The following is a 22,010-nucleotide window of genomic DNA, read 5'->3' as shown; positions in this document are numbered from 1 at the left end:
GGTACGTGTTCGTGTGGAAAATGTTGGGAGGGGTGAGACAGGTTAGCGAAATGCTTGGTTGCACAGGTAGCGAACGCACTTACCTGTGAAGTCTGGTTCGAGGCCATCACCGATATAAATGGTTGTAGTTGTAATTACGGTATCAGTAATGGTAGTCGTGGTTTAGATCATTTGTCTTCAGGTATAGATGTTTCTCCAAATTCCAAAGGTGATGAGCACCTGAAACTTCAAATCTTTAAACGGCATGAATTGTTCGTTTCGACAATCACCGCTTTCCACTTTGATTCGAAACTTCTTTACCTGGTGTCAGGTAGAGGAACGAAGTCCTCCCAGGTCCCAAAGTATCCCCACCTCTTCTACTTTTTGTTGTTTTTATCTCGGATCACATTTCGAGGACCAAGTTGTGACGCTTTTCACATCTATTGTTCTCCTGCTCCTATTGTTCCATGAAGGGTTTATTATTAAGCATTGTCACTGAACCCTCCAATTGTTGTTTGTTGTGATATTTCATGATATTACATTCACGATCTCAGTATCTCGGAGAGGTTCTGTTTTACCTGAGGTTCTGTTTTACCTGTACAGTTCCTCTGAAGATCTAGTCTCTTCAACTTCCAGGTAATCTAGACTCTTCAACTTCCATGTTCTTTAGACTCCTCAACTTCCATGTTCTTTAGACTCTTCAATTTCAAGGTTCTCTAGACTCTTCAACTTTAAGGTTCTCTAGGCTCTTCAACTTCCAGGTTCTCTAGATTCTTCAACTTCCATGTTCTTTACACTCTTCAATTTCAAGGTTCTCTAGACTCTTCAACTTTAAGGTTCTCTAGATTCTTCAACTTCCATGTTCTTTGGACTCTTCAATTTCAAGGTTCTCTAGACTCTTCAACTTCAAGGTTCTCTAGTCTCTTCAACTTCCATATTCTCTCGACTCTTCAAATTCCATGTTCTTTAGACTCCAATTTCAAGGTTCTCCAGACTCTTCAACTTCCAGGTTCTCTAGATTCTTCAACTTCCATGTTCTTTAGACTCTTGAACTTCAAGGTTCTCTCGTCTCTTCAATTTCAAGGTTCTCTCGTCTCTTCAATTTCAAGGTTCTCTAGTCTCTTCAACTTCCATATTCTCTCGACTCTTCAACTTCCATGTTCTTTAGACTCTTCAATTTCAAGGTTCTCTAGACTCTTCAACTTCAAGGTTCTCTAGACTCTTCAATTTCAAGGTTCTCTACACTCTTGAACTTCAAGGTTCTTTGGACTCTTCAATTTGAAGGTTCTCTCGTCTCTTCAACTTCAAGGTTCTCTAGTCTCTTCAACTTCCATATTCTCTCGACTCTTCAACTTCCATGTTCTTTAGACTCTTCAATTTCAAGGTTCTCTAGACTCTTCAACTTCAAGGTTCTCTAGACTCTTCAATTTCAAGGTTCTCTACACTCTTGAACTTCAAGGTTCTCTCGTCTCTTCAATTTCAAGGTTCTCTAGACTCTTCAACTTCAAGGTTCTCTAGACTCTTCAATTTCAAGGTTCTCTCGACTCTTCAATTTCAAGGTTCTCTAGACTCATCAACTTCAAGGTTCTCTAGACTCTTCAACTTCCAGGTTCTCTAGATTCTTCAACTTCAAGGTTCTCTAGACTCTTCAATTTCAAGGTTCTCTAGACTCTTCAACTTCAAGGTTCTCTAGACTCTTCAACTTCAAGGTTCTCTAGACTCTTCAATTTCAAGGTTCTCTAGATTCATCAACTTCCAGGTTCTCTAGATTCTTCAACTTCCAGGTCCTCTAGATTCTTCAACTTTCATGTTATCTAGACTCTTCAACTTCCAGGTTCTCTAGAATCTTCAACTTCCAGGTTCTCTAGAATCTTCATCTTCCATGTTATCTAGAATCTTCAACTTCCAGGTTCTCTAGACTCTTGAACTTCCAGGTTCTCTATATTATATCTTCCATGTTCTCTCGATTCGTCAATTTCAGGCTTTCTCCACTCCCTAGCTTGCAGATCATCTCGACTCCTCTGCTTCCATGTTAAGTTGACTTTATTTTTCAGATCCTGTATAATTTTTGTAAATGTGTAATTTTCCTGATTCCCACGATCTCTGGACCAATCACTGAATATCATAACAATGCATCATTTCTATGTCCAGACTTTTATCTCGGATCACATTTCGAGGACCAAGTTGTGACGCTTTTCACATCTATTGTTCTCCTGCTCCTATTGTTCCATGAAGGGTTTATTATTAAGCATTGTCACTGAACCCTCCAATTGTTGTTTGTTGTGATAGTTCATATTACATTCACGATCTCAGTATCTCGGAGAGGTTCTGTTTTACCTGAGGTTCTGTTTTACCTGTACAGTTCCTCTGAAGATCTAGTCTCTTCAACTTCCAGGTAATCTAGACTCTTCAACTTCCATGTTCTTTAGACTCCTCAACTTCCATGTTCTTTAGACTCTTCAATTTCAAGGTTCTCTAGACTCTTCAACTCTAAGGTTCTCTAGACTCTTCAACTTCCATGTTTTTTAGACTCCTCAACTTCCATGTTCTTTAGACATTTCTATGGATGGTCACATGGTATGTGAGCTCAATGTCCTCCTTGTCACTGATTGCCCTTAGTTCATGCTGCCATGACTATTCTGGGTCCTGGATGTTTTAGCTTTTGCAGATGTGTTAATGGATCACTCTGCATACATAGTTGTGCCTTTGTGTGTGTAGCTGTTCTGACATCAGTGTTTTCTTTCCATCTCGAGAAGTGATGGTGTTTCTTGTTTGAACGTTGCAGAAGCTGCATGCGTCCAAGTGACTTAGTCCTGCCATATACTTAAAGCCTTTGGTGTTGCGTCCTTGTTTGTCTGTCTGTCTGTTGTATGTGAGCAGGATATCTAAAAAGGTTGTGGGCCAATTCGGACAAAACTTGACAGGTTGGGTTTGTGAAAAGGACAAATTGGTTCGATTTTGGTGAAGATCCGGATCCAGATATGTCTTATCAGTGGATACAAACGGTAGACTGTTCAGCCTGGTGGAAATACGCCCTACCTAGTGCCATTCTAGTTTTCCATGTTCTCTCCTGTGCTCTGAAATAAATGCTCATTTTAACGCTTTGCAGATGAAAATGCAAATGGACCCCAAAATTTTTCACATGTCCTTCTTCACACAAGAGGTGTCGGGGGGGGGGGGGGGGGGGAGGAGGTGATGGGGGGGCTTGCTCAGAAAAAAAAATTAAAATTCGGATGCAGTTCAGAGGAATTCACCTTTGCATTCACCTTTTAAACTTTTTCTTATAGTCCTCTTTCATTTGCAGCACATGGTGGTGTTACGGATTCGTCACTTCCACCTTTGTTGATATTATATACTGTAGGATTTTTAGTTTCAGGTAATATTGTTGTTAAGATTTCTGTGAGAAATGGAGATGACTTTAGTAAAAGGTAGAAATAAATGTTTGTGGAGGAAAAAGAAAAACACGGCAAAGAAACCGGAAGAGGTGAGAGGAGGAAAAAGTCGGCAGGGACAAAAAGATACAGCCGTGAGTCGCATCGAGGCTGCGAGCGGACTTCCTTGATATTGGTCGTGAATGAATTGAGGCTTCCCGTGAAAGGGATTGCCCGCAATATCGTCCCGTATTGTGATTGCAATTAAACCTGTGTCTCAGGTTTTGGTACCGAGCGTGAACTATTGTTGGTGGGAAAGGAAGCGCCTCCATTACAGGCTGATCCACCATTTTTCCTCGAGGGGGCCGTCCGCCTGGTGCATCGTGTTTTGTCGTTGGGATTCCCATATCGACACCATCGTGTTGATCGCCGTTGGTTTCCATATCGGCTTAATTCCCATATCGACCTCTTCGTGTTGATCGCCGTTGGTTTCCATATCGGCTTAATTGTTGGTGGACGTGGTGTGTGGATTGCACTCACGTTTTGAGGAATTGTTACCCCGTGCCGCCATCGGCCCAACCTCTCACCTCGTAACTCCTCGTCCGCAGCCGCGCCCATACCTGCGTATTGTTCTTGCCGTTCTGCATGACTTCGACCTTCGTCCAGCATGGAGATTCGTGCACGGACTTTGGGATTGTTACATTCTACTCGTGTTTGGCGTATTGTGAGTTTATTGATTGGAAAGTACTGGGTTAATGATGGTACCATCATGTGTATTGTTCATGAGATGCAAGTGATATTTTCATTGTACTTTCATTAAGAGTGTTATTATTGTGTATGTGAGAGTTCTTAATACAATTACTTGTTTTGTTTTACAATTGCATTGGTGTGGTTTTACCATGGTTTATTAGAACACTCAAAATAACAAATCTTTCTGCCGTGTTCCCTCTCGAGACTCTGAAGTGCACCGTAACCGGAGTTTGGGGAGGTAATACGTAACAGTTCCCAGTGGCATCATTTGCTGGGGGCAGGGCTGTGCCACTGATGCAGTGCCCCCTGTAGGTTAAGGAATTTGTAATTTGTTCAGGGTGCCAGCGATAAATTGCCCACTCTTCACGAAGATCTTTACTGGATATTTACCGTCCACCTTCTGATGCTGGCAGACGGGACATCCAGTTTAACGTCCATCCGAGGGATGGCACACAAACTGATGAATCAGCCTGATTCCGAGCTATCCAGCCTGGGTTCGAGTCCCACCCCGGAGATACACTGCGACCGCGATGCTTTGCAGGCAGCATGTTGCATACCTGAGTACACCGTCCATGGGATGCGACGTTAAGCTGGGGATCCATTTGCCAGCTTTAGCTTGTAGACAAGAAAGACCCCACGTGCTCTCAACTCTCAGCCAAGTATACATAATTGCTACCTTGAGTACTACCGGGAAGACGAAGAAGGTAAACCACCTGATATATTAACTAGATGGGCACATGATAGAGCGAATGAATACCTCCACCAGGCTGAACAGTTTATGTTTTGTATCCACTGATAGGCCGGATCTGGATTGGGACCTGAACCAAAATCGAATTGCTTGTTCTTGTCAACTACCCAACTCATCCACCCAGTTCCCAAGTTTAGTCATAACTCATCCATAACTTTTTGAAATATCAAGTCAAATATCGTTTTTTGCCAGATGTCTCAATGATGAAGAATTACTGAGAATTGAATTTTTTTTTTAAATCGTATCCAGACCCAGATCTTCACCAAAATCGACTCAATTCTTCCTTGTAACATACCAACCTGTCCACCGAGTTTCGTCCGAATCCGTCCACAACTTTTTGAGATATCCTGCTATGTATCGTTTTTGGCCTTATCTCCCAATGGTGAAGAATCACTTTAAAAATTAAATAACTCTCATATCCGAATCCATATTCAGATCTTTACCAAAATCGAATATATTTGTCCTTGTCTCACACCCAATATCTCCACCAAGTTTCGTCCAAATCCGGCCATAACCTTTTGAGATATCCTGCTATGTATCGTTTTTGGCCCAATCACTCAATGGTGAAGAATCACTTAATAAATTAAATAATTCTCATATCCGAATCCACATTCAGATCTTCACCAAAATAGAATCGATTCTTCCTTGTCAGACACCAAACCTGTCCACCAAGTTTTGTCCGCATCTGTCCACAACTTTTTTAGATGTCCTGTTCACAAACACAGGCAGACAGAGTCGAAAACAGAACCTCCATCTAACCTTCGGTGGTGGAGGTAATGATCGAAAATCAATAATTTAAATGTTTCATTTGTGTACGAGACAACTTTATGAAATTTTATTTGATAAATCGTTATCCTATCAATAAATCGTTATTGATAAATCGTTATTTGATAACTTGTTGATAATCAAAACTAGTAACATTTTACAGGGACATTGAGAGGATTGTTAAGGTGGTTAAGACTCCACAAGGTGTAGTTACTTTACCATTTACTGCAATGTAAACTGTCGCCCTTAAATGTCAGAAATAAACGTTCAGGTGTGGAGTCAGGACATGACATTCCACCGTCAATGATGCAGGTACATCATGTATGTGGGAGGTTTTCTAACCTTTGGTTCTCAAATGATGTATCGCACCTCTGAGTTCAATTGGCTGCACCTGGATGGGGTTGAGAGTAGAGGAGCAGCAGCCAAACCCGAACCCTATCCAGGTTCCTCCTGATGACTCCATCTTTGCCTATTGGGATCCTCCCGATGGTTCCAATGGTGTATGTGGTCCCTTAGTAGCTCCATCACATGTCGGCCTGTCTCGTATGTGTATTTTTGTCTGTGCGTGTGACAACTCGCTAACGCTTTCAGCTATCTTCGTCGAACCTTGCCAGAGGATTCCGAAGGACAAAAGTGAGGCTGTCAATGTTTTTTGACGATGTACGTCAAAGGTCAAGGTCAAGGTCAAAGGTCATGGTTATCTCGTTTATATTGCTGGGCAATATCTCAGCCATCCTTTGAGCTCGGAAGGGGAGGTTTGGGCACAATAGTGAGCATGTGCTTTGGCAAAAACAGTATGTTTTAATTTTTTTTTCTGATTAATTAATTGATTGATTCATTAATTACTTAATTACCATCGATTTATTAAGTACTCTTTTTTTTTCTCACCTGGGCAATATCTCAAGTACCTTTTGAGTTAGGAAGATATTTGGACATGACAATGACCAAGTGATTTGGCTGTAAAGGGTATTTTTGATTTATTGATGAATCAATTAATCGATTAATTATTTAATTATTCGATTAATTACTTAATTTTCAAAGAGTTACAGATTGGGATGAAACAGTGGTGGTTTAGCCACTTGGCTATTAGCCAATTGATGAAAAAATTAATTATTTTATGATTATTATTTATTTATTTTAATTACACAATTAATCAATTATTCAATTAGTTATTTATTCTCTCCATTTTCGTCATACATGTCAGGCTACCATTCCGCCTGACGTCTTGTTTGTTTGTCTGTGAGCATAATATCTCCAAAAGGTGTGGATGTATTTGGACGACATTTGGTGGACAGGTTGGGTGTGTGACAAGGACGAATTGATTCAATTTTGGTAAAGATCCGGATCTGTATCCGAATACGAGAATTTTTATTTATGTTTTATTTTCTACAACTCCTGTACTCCTGTACTATGTTACAATTTTTTTTTTTTTTTTTTTTGATGAAAGCATGACGGTTCTCTTCACCCATTCCACAGGGAATGGATACATTGAAGACAAAGAATTGGAGAATTTCTTCAGAGACCTGGAGATTGCTCGGCATGGGGTAGGTGTCGTTGCGATGGAAACAAGGGACATTATGATCCTTCGGTGTTGGTGCTGGGTTGTTTCGAGCCTGTGGCTGCTTGGCTGCATCATCCTCTGGGGGTGCGGCTGTGCCGCTGATGCAGTGCCCCCATTACCAGTAAGATGGTACTCATTGTGCCGACCTCAGAAGAATGACCGATGGAGTCAACCCACTTGGTGTTATTTCAATGGCACAACAGGTGCTCAAATTCAGAACCCTGAGATCTCAAGCCACCTCAACCGTTAAGCCAACACCAGGCCGTTTTTACCCTTTATTTTTTTAATTTTTGTATACAAGATCGAGGCTCGTGAAAGAGCGAACATTAATCACACAAAAAGTCAAACCGACATACAAAACACAAAATAAGGGGAGCGGTAAACAAGATGGGGAGGGAGTGGGGGAAGGAACAAACGCAACATTTCAGAGCATGGACATCGGGAGATCTGTGGGAGGGAGAGGGCTTGGGGGGGGGGGGAGGTGGGAGAGGTATAAAACATATGGACACCAAACATTTGGTCTAACAGGATGGTGCACAGCTTAATCTGGGTTCGAATCCCGATGCTACTATAAACTGTCAGACTGGTACTTTGCAGGCCAAAGGGTTGTATGACTTTGGATGGACTTTGAGCTGGATGTCCTGTCTGCTAGTATTAGTTGCTGGAGGTTAAATATCCCACGGATATTTCGCAAAGAGTGGGTGAGTTATCACCGCCCACCCCCCGAAACAAATTACAAATTCCTACTTGAACCTACAGGGAGCATATTTGTGCTCGAATCAGTCAGGAATCAAACCCACATGAGACAACCCAAAGGTAAGCGCCCTGTAGGATGTTTATGAAGATTTATGTATGAGGAATGGTACGAGTGGCATTGAAAGGTTCTTGGAACAAGATGTAGTCCAAGAAACGCCTTGTTTTTATATTTTCGTTTTATAAGTACATACAGTACCTTAAGAAAGTATTCACACCCCATGACGTTTTCACATTTTACTTTTTTTTTTTTTTTTTTTTTTTTTGTATACTGAATCGAGGCTCGTGAAAGAGCTAACATTTATTTCACAAACAAATCAACCAGACAAACAAAATATACAAAAAGAGGGAGCGGAAGACAAGATGGGGAGAGAAGGGGAAGCACACAACCACAACATTTGAGAGCAGGGAGAAGTGTGGGAGGGAGAGGGCTTGGGGGCAGGAGGCGTGGGAAAGGGGGGGGGGGGGGGTGGGAGAAGTATAAAACACATGGGGACCGAAATTAGCGGGGGTAGAAAAGATCAAGGTTTTGGATGGGGGAGGATAAGAGATGGTGGTGAACAGCTGTTTTAAAGACCTGGAGGGTGGAGTGGGATTGAAGAGAGTGAGGGAGTTTGTTCCAGAGGCGGGAGAAAAGAGGAATGAAGGAGTGAAGGTGAGCAGAAAGTCTTGATTTTGGCAGTTTAACCATAAGAGGGTTGCAGGCAGATCTTGTGCGACCTGTAGGAATATTTGGGGGACAGAGCCCAGAGAGGGCTGGGGGGGGGGGCAAGGCCAGAGAGGAGTCGGGAGAAGACGGAAAGACCACCAACCTGCCTGCGGTGAGTGAGTGAAAGGCCCTTGGAGTTAGCTTCATCGCAGGAGATTCCAATGATTCTGAACGCTTTGGTTTCAACAGTGTGAAGACGGGCTAGGTGTGAGGCAGGAGCACCAGACCAGAGGGGAGAGCAGTATTCCATAGAGCTGCGGATGAAAGCCTTGTATGTGGTGAGGAGCTCAGGTGTGCCAAGGAAGGACTTCGCACGACGGAGGATGCCCAGTCGGCGACTGGCTTTGGAGGCCAGATTTGAAATGTGGTTTTCCCAGGAAAGATCATGGCAAATAGTGAGACCCAAAAGCTTGAGTGACAGAACTTCTTGGAGAGGATTATTCAGAAAGTGTATGGGAGGGTTTTCCAGTCGGTCTTTTCGGAGAGACATCGTAAGAGTGTGAGATTTATCAGGATTGAAAGACATGTTCCATTTGTTTGCCCAGTCTGTGATTTTGTCCAGGTCTGCAGAGAGTGAGGAGGGGCTGCAGACTGCCGATCTGAGGGATGAGGAATGGAGCGACAGAGAGTAGAGTCGTCAGCAAAGAGATAGAGAGGATTTTCAAGAGAGTCAGAGAGATCATTGATGAAGACCAGAAAAAGCACAGGGCCCAGAACACTACCTTGGGGAACTCCAGCCTGAACAGGAAGAGGAGATAAGTGAAACCCATTCAGGGCCACACGTTGACTACGACCAGAGAGGAAGTCCGCCAGCCATGCGTGGAGATTTCCATGGATACCAAAGGAGGAGAGTTTGGTGAGCAGAGCAGGGTGCCAGACCGTATCGAAGGCACGTGAAATGTCAAGGGAGACGGCTCTAATTTCCTGTTTGGCGTTGAGGACCTCCATCCATTGTTGAGAAAGCAGAAGCAGCATGTCCAGAGTAGAGTGACCAGGTCTGAAACCAAATTGATGATCAGAGATCAAGCCATTGGAGAAGAGGAAAGATTTCATATCTGAAGCAATGATGGATTCCATGACTTTGCTGATAATTGGGAGAAGGCTGATTGGTCTGTAGTTGCTGGGATCTGTTTTTGCACCTTTTTTGTGCAAAGCGGTGATGTTGGCTGATTTCCAAGCAGATGGCAGATTACCTTGAGCAAAAGAGAAGGTGAAGAGATCAGAAAGAGGGAGTGAAAGAGCGGAAGCACATGATTTTAGGACCCGTGGGCTGATGCCGTCAGGACCAGTTGCAGAATCAGAGTCGAGGGTTGACATAAACTTTTCCACCTTGTCAGGAGGAAAGGACATAGAGTCCAGGAGCAGCTGGGTACGACTGGGTATGGTGGGTACAGAGAGGGATGGGTTTGGGACACAAGATTTAGAGGCAAACACAGAGTTGAGGCATTCAGCTTTTTCACGTGCGGAGTCAGCCGTTAAGCCGTTTGAGGTGAGGGAGGGGATGGAGGGGGAACAAACACCAGAAACAGATTTGACCAGACGCCACCAGGATTTGGAAGAGGGAGACAGATAAGAGAGTTCGGTCTTGAGAACGGTGAGATATTGTTTCCTGGCTCTCCTGAGGGTGGACACACACTTGTTTCGGGCTTTGTGAAAGGAAATGAGATTTCCTTCCGTTGGATTTGCTTTCCAGGAGACGAAAGCAAGTTGTTTCAGGGCAACAGCCTCACCACAAGATTCCGTGTACCATGGAGCCATTGTTGTTTTAAAGCCTGAATTAAAAATGGGTTAATTGATGTTTTTGTCACTGATCTACACATAATACACCATAATGTCAAAGTGGACTTTTATTTATTTTTTACTAAATAATTAGAAGGATGGATGATGGACAAAATGTGAAAAAAAAACAACCACAACAAAAAATCATCGTTGTGCTTCGAGGAACCGGCACCAAAGGCGTTGGAACCCAACATAAGGTCCTCAGATAGTTATTTCCCTTTGTGTAATGGGTTAGTATGTAATATAACGTGTTGCTGAAGAGTTAGAGAGGTTTTCCCCTCTCGCAGCATACAGTCACGTGAAAAAGTAAGTACACCCCATGTAAAGTTTTGACTTTTTCAACATATTTCAACATACAGCTATTTGACCTTCATTTCAACAATATTGATAGATAAAGGTGATATAATATAACAAATATCATGAAACATTTACATTTTGTAGTCCATTGTATAATTTAAATAAACATAAATGCAAATTTCGCATGTGGAAAAAGTAAGTACACCCCTACATTTATCACTACTTCAAATACCTAAAATTAGAATCAGGTGCACCAGCTCAGGTGAAATGATTAGAACATCGTTAGAGAGGATCTTGGAGGAACCTGTCTTATTTAAACCTCAGACATTTAGTTTGGTTTGCTCTTTGTTGTTGAAGTGTGCGGCGTCACCATGCCGAGATCAAAAGAGCTCTATGAGGACTTCAGAAAGAAGGTTATAGATGCCTACGAGTCTGGGAAGGGATTTAAAAAGATCTCCAAACAATTTTAAATCAATCATTCGACTGTCCGGAAGATCATCTACAAGTGGAGAAGATTCCAAACAACTGCCAACTTGTTCAGGCCAGGCCGCCCCAGCAAATTCAGCCCTAGAGCAGACCGCAAGATGCTGAAAGAAGTCTCTAAGAACCCCAGAATGTCATCACGGGACCTACAGGTAGCTCTTGCCACTGTTGATGTCAAAGTGCACGAGTCTACCATTAGAAAGAGGCTGCACAAATTTGATCTACATGGGAGGTGTGCCAGGAGGAAACCTTTGCTGTCCAGAAAGAACATCAGGGCAAGACTAAAGTTTGCCAATGAACACCGAGGCAAAGACCAGCACTTCTGGAACAATGTGCTCTGGACAGTTGAGTCAAAGGTAGAGCTATTTGGCCACAGTACCAGAAGACATGTTTGGCGAAAACCAAAGACAGCATTTGACCACAAGAACCTGATACCAACTGTAAAGCATGGTGGTGGAAACATTATGGTTTGGGGCAGCTTTGCTGCATCAGGGCCTGGGCAGCTCACCATCATATAATCCACTATGAATTCTTCATTGTAGCAGAGGGTGCTTGAGGATAATGTGAGGCCGTCTGTCGGAAAGGTGAAGCTCAACCGAAGGTGGACCTTGCAACATGACAATGACGCTAAACATACCAGTAAATCCATCAAGGAATGGCTGAAAAGAAAGAAATGGAGGGTTCTGGAATGGCCAAGTCAAAGCCCAGATCTAAATCCCATCGAGATGTTGTGGGGGGATTTGAAACGAGCTGTGCATGCAAGAAACCCCTCAAACATCGCACAGCTGAAAGAATTCTGAATGGAGGAGTGGGCAAAAATTTCTCCCAGTCGATGTCAGAGACTGGTAGACAGTTATAAGAAACGCCTACTTGAGGTTGTTTCTGCCAAAGGGGGCAATACCACCGATGAGAGCCACGGGTGTACTTACTTTTTCCACATGCGAAATTTGCATTTATGTTTATTTAAATTATACAATGGACTAAAAATGTAAATGTTTCATGATATTTGTTATATGATATCACCTTTATCTATCAATATTGTTGAAATGAAGATCAAATAGCTGGATGTTGAAATATGTTGAAAAAGTCAAAACATTACATGGGGTGTACTTACTTTTTCACGTGACTGTATATATATTGTTACGTTTGTGGGGGTAGGTGAAGAAATACCTTAGGAAAGTCAAGAATGCGTAGGTTTTAGTATGGACCGTGTGACGCGAAGAAGAAGAACCCATCTCAATGTGCATACGCAGTGTAAATGTTCAGGTTGAGTGCATGTCGCCATAAGGGGCGTGGCTTTTGTGTTAACCAGTTCTAGGGCGTAAAATTAATAAACCCCAGTGTGTAATTGCCCCGGTGATTTTTCCCTTCGTTTTTTTAATGTTATCAAAAAGGGCCGCCATTACAACATCCATAATGGCCTGAAAGTATAACCGGACATTACGATCGACAAAGGAACCCTGTCATCCGAACATTCCCGAACAGAGAATAGACCACCCCCCCCCCCCCCCCCCCATCATCTTGGTCTCTTGTGTGCTGGCTTTCTAAGGGAACGGCTGTGTTTGCCTTTTGCTCTTCTTCTGGTCCTGGCGTTCATTGGAGGCGGTCGCATTTTCTCTCGTTCTGGCTCTCAGCTCGAGTGGACGCTGTTGTCTCGGGTGTGCTGGTGAGGAGACGTGTCGGAGCTTTGGAAGTTTTGCAACGTCGACAGAAGGGGTGTTGTTGACTGTGGTGCTTTTCGGGGGAGGAGAGAGCCGCGTCTCTCTTGGCGATGGAAGCAAGGAAGGGCCGGTTGGCTGCTTGTTCACGCCTGGACGTTTTCGGCACCATTTGTTGGTGCGCTTCCCGTGCGGTGGTTTGGAGGTGACAAACGCCAACCCCCCTGGTTGAGACCAGAGTTGAGTGCTGGCCGGCAGGAAAAACATTTATTTTTATTTAATCTTTCCAAGCCTGGTGTTGGCTTTGTGGTTAGGGTGCCGGCTTGGGATCCGAGGATCCTGGGTTCGAATCCCGGTCGATCGCTGAATTAACACCAGGGGGGTTGACTCAGCCTGTCATCCCTCCGAGGTCGGAAAATTGAGTACCAGCTTGCTGGGAAGAATGATCCCGGTGTTTACCCCAGCTTAGAATAGGTACACCGCATCCCTGCGCATCGTAAGAGGCGACTAAAGGTTGGCGCCAGGAAGGGCATCCGGCCATAAAAACATTGCCCTCAAACAGGGAACCATGATTGTCATGGGGCCCGCAAGGCTAACCCTCTGCTCTGGCGGGGAAAATGGCCTTAAAACGATCATTCTTTCCCCTTGTTTGTATACGAGTCTGAGTGGAGACGTCTCAATTAGGAATTAGTTTTTACCTCGCCTTTCATTTTTGTCTCTTGCATTTATTTTCATTACATCCTTTATTTTTGCATTTTATTATTGTATTGTGGATTTTGCTTGTCCCGTATTTGTGTTTGTGAGTTCGGATTAACCCAATGTAGGCCATCCACTGGCTGCCTGTCTCTGCTCGTGTGCAATACAAAATTTGCACACTATGTTATAAATCATTGTGTGGAACGGGACCTCACTATCTCTGATTTTCTCACTCTCTATGAACCTCGGCGACGGCTTCATTCAAGCGACGACTCTATGACCTTAGAGCCGCCACGCACCAGCACCAAGTCGTTTGGCGAGAAATCCTTTTCTTTTGCTGCACCTCTGCTCTGGAATGACTTGCCTTCCTCTGTTCGACATGTTGACTCTCTTCCTGCCTTTAAAACCTCCCTCAAAACCTATCTGTTTCACACGTCTTTCAAAGTCGAAGTCCTGTTTTCCCTTTGGTTTGAGGTGGGACAGAGATCGAGAGTATGTCTGTGTACATGTGCGGGGGAGGGAGGGGAGGAGGAGGGGGAGTACACATCTGCGGGTTTTGAATGGGGAGGGAGAGGAATAGGGCAAGAGTGAAGGTGTGTCTGTGTGTATGTATGTTTGTGTGTGTGTGTGTGCAGTGTGTGTGCGTTCGCATGATAATGTAAAGCGCCATGAGGGTAGTTTACTCTGCTTGATGGGGCTATATAAGACTCCTTTATTATTATCCGATCAGATAAGGCTTCGGGCCTTTCCCATGCGGGCCAAAGACAATTCCCCCAAGGTTTGAAGTACGCCTCGGAGTTAAAGCTCGTTTTGGTCACCCATCACCCAGGGAGCTCGTTTTCGTTTTGGTCACCCATCACCCAGGGGTCTTAACCCCGGGGACACGATAATATATATACAAAGACACATAACTAGGAAGTGATAAATGTATTTTTTTGTTTGTCATATGCCTTGTTATAGCAACGAATGCAATTAATTAGTTTTATTTTAATGAATTTAAAGTTTTTACATCAAGAAAACTCAGGATATTAAGTTTGTGTGTGTATGTGTATTGTGTACATATCTAATTATTTAATTTATCACTTTTTATCTTTCTTCATTTCCTCCTGGCATCATGTCTGACTCTTTGCATGATTAATGTTGTATGAGGGATTTCCCTTCACTTCCATTGCTGCTTATCTTCCCAGGTTGCCCCTGAGAGCAATGTGAAGGAGAAGATGCAGAAGTTCATGGAGATGTACGACAAGAATTCTGATGGCAAGATCGAAATGTCTGAGGCATGTCTCGACTTATTTATATCATTAAATGGCAGATGCACGAAAGCACCGTTTTCTTTCAGTGTAAAGTTTTATATACCAGAGAATTACTACATGGTCCCATCATCGTGTCTCAGACAAGCACTACCTTTATCCAGTCAAACAACTTAACTCCAGCCTTAGGAAGAAGGTGGAGGGTCAGGTAATACAGGTAGTCCAGATGTTGGCCAGCAATGCATGCATTGCTGTCCATCAGATGTTTGTTTTTTGCACTTCCGTGTTCTTCAATCCTTCATTATGCATAATCTAAGTGATGGATACTTTTGTTCGTATATATATTGTTACGTTTGTGGGGGTAGGTGAAGAAATACCTTCGGAAAGTCAAGAATGTGTAGGTTTTAGTATGGACCGTGTGACGGTCCATACCAATGACCAATGACCAATGGAGCAAATATTTAGAAATACCTTTTGCATCATTGAGCATTTTTCAAAGAACCAATTAATATGCAAATTAGCTATCTGCCATAATTAAAGGACGAATTTTCTGAAATTTTCAAAAAGTATGTACCCAAAAATCATGAAAAAGGTGTCCTTACCCATTTTTTCCAGGGCCGGTGACCGCAATGGAGCAAATATTTCAGATAATTTAGCCATTAAATTATCAGATATCGGCGAGAGAATTTTTTTCCACCATTGTCAAGATACATATTGTGCACGTCCATAGAGCTCCATATGCGGTGCAGGTCACAGCTTTCATCGATAAGACAATGGAACTGATTGCAGTTTCATGTTCTTCAGTTTTTTTGTCACTAACTGCTCCCATGACTCATATTTTGACTTGTTTACCAAAATTGTCCTGTCGAGAATCACAAATGTCTAATACTGTCTGTTTAAGTGTCTTTTGATAACGACAGATCTACTTGTTCTGCAGAGTGAAACACAGCGCCATCGACTTGGTTTTCTTCTATCCATAATCCAGAGTTCACTACGGTAAATACAGTGTTTTCTGAAGTCAAATTTTTGCAGCTCCGAACGACGATCATGTTTACTCGAGGAATCTACCTCAGACACGTCCGAATCACCATGACGTCATCTCAGATCTCTCTTTATGTGCGACTTTGGAGGTGTATGACCAAACACAGTCTCTATGTCATTTGATAGGAAGAATTTCATTGGCCGTAAGTCTTCTCTCAAGATCCTCGTGGATACCATCTTGTCGAAGTTTACTCGAGCTGATGATTGTACGAATACGGTCTGGTCCTTCAATGGTCAGTGGCTTGTCTGCTTTCCCATCAGCACATGGTTTAAAGAAACACTTGACATCCATTATTAGTCCCCGTTGGATTTGGCCCGAAACTGGGGCTTATGCATTTGGTCTCTTCCGTCCATGCGTCTGCAACCATATCTCGGAGATGTATGGACAAATTTTCTTCATACTTGGCAGAAAGACAACACATGACGGTACACATATGCACATCATTTTGTTTCACGATGGAATCAAAGATGGCCGACTGGCGGCCATTTTAGTTGTAAAAAAACCCCGATGTTGATCACGTCCTCAACCATTTCTCGGACTCGGACATCTTGGACATTACCGATCTTGTTCAAACTTTGCACAAAGATAAAGAATGATGTATTGCATATGCACATCATTTATTCTTGAGATCAGATCCAAGATGGCCGACTGGCTGCCATTTTGTTACTTAAACATGACCCCATCCATTTCTCGGACATGAATGGTCCAATTTTCTTCAAACTTGGCACAAAGACAATAAATGACAGTTCACGTATGCAGAATATTTTGTTTTGTAATCCGACCAAAGATGGCCGACTGACGGCCTTTAATCCTGTACAGCAAAATTACTGAAACCAGGTGGGGGCTATGGCATTTTATGTCTTTTTCTTCTTGTTCAGGCTTGAACTGCAAAGAAAAGAGAAACTACTTTTACACACATGTTAGCACCTAATTTGCATAACAAAAATCAATTAAACTGTTTATTTTTGTATTGTAATTATATTATATAATATTAATATCATTATATAAAAAGCAATTATATTGTTTATTTTTGTATTGTAATTATATTATATTATATCATTATATAAAAATCAATTATTTTTCTTTTTCTCTTGTAATTGTATTATACTAGCAACGGTACCCGCCCTATGGGCGGGGCTTCAATTGGGAAGCCCAAATGAAAAGGCCAAATATCAGAAATTGAAGGCTTTTTATTTATTTTAAACGATTCATTTAAACACCCGTTGAATCATATCACATGCAAATCATCAAAATCTAAACAGTACATGGCGCCCATTTTGAAAAAAGTATCAAGCCCCAGTCCCTATCACGGATGGGTCTCAGTGGTTTACCCGAGCCTGACGGCGAAGGGCAAGGTACACACTGGCCCGTCCAGTGTAGCGCGCGTGCGGCCCCGGACATCGAAGGGCATTAAACGTTCATTAAAGATTAAACGTTCATTAAAGGATTACGAAACGAAAAGCATCACGAAATTACGGATTGCACGAATATGTGAATTGTGATTGTGTTTCATTGTGATGTTTGTGCGGCGACGGGCGGTGTGTACAAAGGGCAGGGACTTGATCAACGCGAGCTGATGACTCGTGCTTACTGGGAATTCCTCGTTCGTGGGACACTGTCTCAAGCCCCAGTCCCCATCACGGATGGGGCTCAGCAGTTTGCCCGAGCCTGACGGCGAAGGGCAAGGTACACGCTGGCCCGTCCAGTGTAGCGCGCGTAAGGCCCTGGACATCGAAGGGCATTAAACGTTCATTAAACATTAAACGTTCATTAAAGGATTACGAAACGAAAAACATTACGAAATTACGTTCACACCGTCACGTCAAACACTACCGCGAACACATACATCGTCACAACATCGTCACAATGAGAACATCGTCACAATGAACGTTATGCGAACGCGAATGTTATGCGTGAGTCCAAACCTGAGACTGCTGGAGACCAAAGCTGAAATTGGGAAAACTAAATAGCCTATTTTACTCCCAGGGGTCCCAGGATTACCCACCTAAAAATATCTTTGCGATCGGTTCAGCAGTTTTTATGGTACCTTCGAACAGACAGACGGACATTTGGTGAATTATAGTAAGATAATATTATATCATTATATAAAAATCAATTATATTGTTTATTTGTATTGTAATTATACTAGGGCATTGCCCGTACGTGGGTGCCCGTTCCTTGCCAATGCCCGTACTATATATATATCTAAAATTATATCCCCCCCCCCTCTATTTACATGAAATGGTTTGGTCCATTCGCAACGACCACAGAACCCCCCCCTCTATTTACATGCAATGGTTTGGTCCAAAGCGAACGGTTTGGTCCATTCGATGTGATTCGATGATTCGATGTGAATGGTTTGGTCCATTCGCAACGACCACAGAACCCCCCCCTCTATTTACATGAATGGTTTGGTCCATTCGCAAAGCCAAAGCGAACGACCACAGAACCCCCCCCCCTCTATTTACATGAATGGTTTGGTCCATTCGCAACGGCAAAGCGAACGGCGAACGGCTAAATCGCCATAGCTCGGTAAGTACTTGTCCGATTAATTTCAAACCTTGAAAAGGCACATCCTCGGGTCCCCAGCAATATACCTGGCAAGTTTCAAGTATATCGGACCGGTAGTTGTCGAGAAACAGCGGTCACAGACAAACGTACAGACGTACAGACGTACAAACGTACAGAGATTACTGGAATTATAGATAGATTATATAATATTATATCATTATATAAAAATCAATTATATTGTTTATTTTTCTTTTGTAATTATATTATATAATATTTTATCATTATATAAAAATCAATTATATTGTTTATTTTTATTTTGTAATTATATTATATAATATTTTATCATTATATAAAAATCAATTATATTGTTTATTTTTCTATTATATTACATTAAAGCGCGGCGTTACGCGCGCTGCTTGTGAGCAAGGAGGAAGCGGACAAGCGGTAACATATGAACGTCTTTATTGTAAGACTACACTGTAACACTGAACTCTTCCGGGCTGGTCGCCCGGTGTATATCCTGAGGCCACGCCTACCCCTCGGGCGTGGCCACCGCCCACTTGGTGCGTGGAATGATGTCACCACGCCAGTGGGCTTTTGTGTCCGCCACACGCGCCCCCCCAGAATTCCCGCGCACCTGGAGGGCCAGTTTGCGGGGCAGACGAATGACCCGGCCGAAGCGCCCCCTGGCGATCGGCGGCGTCTGGGGTGCAGGGATACCAGGTGGGATGCCCCTGGCTGCCCCTGGGATGGGTGCAGGACCGGGGGGCGCCGTGGCGGCGGGGCTGGGCGGTGCCGGGGGTCCGCCCGCAGGAGGGCGGCCCCGACGTGGGGGTCGGGCCACTGGCGGTGGATGGTCCACATCGAGGTGGGCCGGCTTGAGGCGGTCTACCGAAACGCGGTCAGGAGTACCGCCGATGTCCAGGGTGAAGTGCTTCGCCCCGGTCTCCAGCACGCGGAAAGGCCCGTCGTACGGGGGCCGCAGTGGTGTCCGATGGGCATCGTGGCGGACGAAGACGTACTCCGCCGTGCGAAGCTCCGGGGCGACGTGCGTCGGTGGGTGCCCGTGGCATGCCGTTGGCACCGGGGCGAACCTCTGGGCGGTCTCTTGCAGAGCGGAGCGCTGCTGTGCCGCGGACCATGGTGCCGTGGAGTCGGGGAGGAACTCGCCCGGCACCCGCAGCGGTTGCCCGAAGACCAACTCCGCCGCGGATGCACGCAGGTCCTCCTTGGGCGCCGTCCGGAGGCCCAGCAGGACCCAGGGGAGCCTGTCGACCCAGCCGCCGTCGCGGAGGGTGGCCCGGAGCGCGGCCTTCAATGAGCGGTGAAATCGCTCACACAGGCCGTTAGCCTGGGGGTGGTAGGCCGTGGTTCGGTGCAGCCGGACCCCGAGCCCCTGCGCAACCGCCCCCCAGAGCTCCGAGGTGAACTGGGGGCCGCGGTCGGATGAGATGTCTGAGGGGGCGCCGAACCGGGCGACCCAGGTGGCGATGAAAGCCTGCGCGACGTCGGCCGCCGTTGTCGACGCCAAGGGCACGGCCTCCGGCCACCGGGTGGTGCGGTCCACCATGGTGAGGACGTGGGTGAAACCCCGCGAGGGGGGCAGAGGTCCCACCAGGTCCACGTGGACGTGGTCAAACCGGCGTTCCGGCACCGTGAACGGGGCCAACGGGGCCTGGGTGTGCCGGTGCACCTTGGCGCGCTGGCACGCGAGGCATGTCCTGGCCCAGCCGCGGACGGCCTTCCGGAGGCCATGCCAGACGAACTTGTCGGCGATCAGCCTTTGGGAGGCCCTCGCGCCCGGGTGGGACAGGCCGTGGATGGCGTCAAACACCTGGCGCTGCCAGCCCGCGGGCACAATGGGGCGAGGACGCCCGAGGGAGACGTCGCACAAGAGGGCCGCGCCCGCGCCGTCGAACGGCACCTCGGTGACGCGGAGGCCCGTGACGGCGGTCCGCAAGGCCTGGACGTCGGGGTCAGCGGCCTGGTCCGCTGCCATCCGGGCATAGTCGATGCCGAGGTGGACTGCGTGGGCGACGGCCCGGGAAAGGCAATCCGCCACCGGGTTGTCCTTCCCCGCGACGTGCTGGATGTCCGTCGTGTACTCGGACACGGCCGAGAGGTGACGCTGCTGCCGGGCCGACCACGGCTCGTTGACCTTGCCCATCGCGAAGATCAGCGGCTTGTGGTCGACGAAGGCAGTGAACGCCCGGCCCTCGAGCAGATGGCGGAAGTGCCTGACCGCCAAGTGAAGTCCGAGCAACTCGCGGTCGAAGGTACTGTAACGGCGTTCGGGCGGGCGAAGCTGCCGGCTAAAGAACGCCAGCGGTTGCCAAGCTCCACGCACCCATTGCTCGTGCACCGCGCCCACCGCGTAGTCCGAGGCATCGGTGGTGAGGGCGATCGGTGCATCGGGCGCCGGGTGCGCGAGCATGGTGGCGTTAGCCAAGGCGAGCTTCGCGCCCGTGAACGCCGTGTCCATCTGCTCGGTCCAGGTAACGTCGCCTTTGCCCGGCTTACCTCGGAGAGCTTCGTGCAGGGGGCGCAGGAGCTGGGCGATACGGGGCAGGAACCGATGGTAAAAGTTCACCATGCCCAGGAACTCCTGCAGCCCTCTGATCGTGCGGGGGCGCGGAAACCCCTTCACCGCCTCCACCTTGGCCGGCAGGGGGACGGCTCCGTGCCTGGTGACACGGTGCCCCAGAAAATCGATTGTGGCGGCGCCGAACCGGCACTTTGCGGGGTTCACAATCAGGCCATGCTGGCCCAGGCGTTCGAAGAGCGTGCGGAGGTGGCGTAGGTGCTCTTCGCGGGACGCGCTGGCGACGAGGATATCGTCCAGGTAGACGTAGACAAAATCCAAGTCGCGCAGGACGCTGTCCATCAGTCGCTGGAACGCCTGAGCCGCATTCTTCAGACCGAAGGGCATGCGCAGGAACTCGAAGAGTCCGAATGGCGTGATGACCGCCGTCTTCGGGACGTCCTCCGGCCTGACGGGGACCTGATGGTAGCCGCGTATGAGGTCCACCTTCGAGAAGAAGGACCTGCCCGCCAAACGGGCGGAAAAGTCCTGAATGTGGGGGACGGGGTAGCGGTCGGGAGTCGTGGCGTCATTGAGACGGCGATAGTCCCCGCACGGTCGCCATCCCCCGCCGGGCTTCGGCACGATGTGCAGCTGCGACGCCCAAGCGCTCTCTGAGCGCCGAACGATGCCGAGTCGCTCCAGGGTAGCGAACTCCGCTTTTGCCACCGCCAGCTTCGTCGGCTCGAGGCGGCGTGCCCGGGCGTAGACCGGTGGCCCGACGGTGGGGATGTGATGGGCCACCCCGTGCTTGACGGCCCCCGCCGAGAAGGTGGGCCGCGTGAGGGCCGGGAAGCCGGCGAGGAGGCGGGTGAATGCGTCCGCTGCCGGAAGCGTACAGACCAACGTGGCCGGAACCGAATCGTTCGGCAAGCCGCTTGGCAAGCCGCTCGTTGAGCTGGGCAACGCACATGCGAGCGAGCTGAACGTCTCGGCCTGGACAAGCCGTCTGCGCTTGACGTCGACCAGGAGCCCATTAGCGCACAGGAAGTCCGCGCCAAGCAGTGCCATGGGCACGTCGGCGGTGACGAACGTCCATCGGAAAACCTGCCCTCCAAACCGCAGAGAGAGGCAGCG

General features: G+C 46.4%; 1 protein-coding gene across 2 annotated transcripts in view; it reads left to right on the top strand.

Annotated features, from left to right (window-relative positions):
- CALB2 (calbindin 2) overlaps nt 1-22,010 on the top strand; it is a 36,885-nt gene that overhangs the window by 342 nt on the left and 14,533 nt on the right. For both annotated transcript variants that reach the window (XM_068126175.2, XM_068126174.2), the window contains exons 2-3: nt 7,090-7,157; nt 14,737-14,826. In XM_068126175.2, the coding sequence (XP_067982276.1) occupies nt 7,090-7,157; nt 14,737-14,826 (158 nt within the window). The remainder of the gene's footprint in view (nt 1-7,089; nt 7,158-14,736; nt 14,827-22,010) is intronic.

The sequence above is a fragment of the Myxine glutinosa genome, chromosome 10 (genome assembly GCF_964187855.1).
Source record: "Myxine glutinosa chromosome 10, kmMyxGlut1.1, whole genome shotgun sequence".
Lineage (NCBI taxonomy): Eukaryota > Metazoa > Chordata > Myxini > Myxiniformes > Myxinidae > Myxine > Myxine glutinosa.
This window is presented reverse-complemented; position numbering and strand designations above follow the sequence as displayed.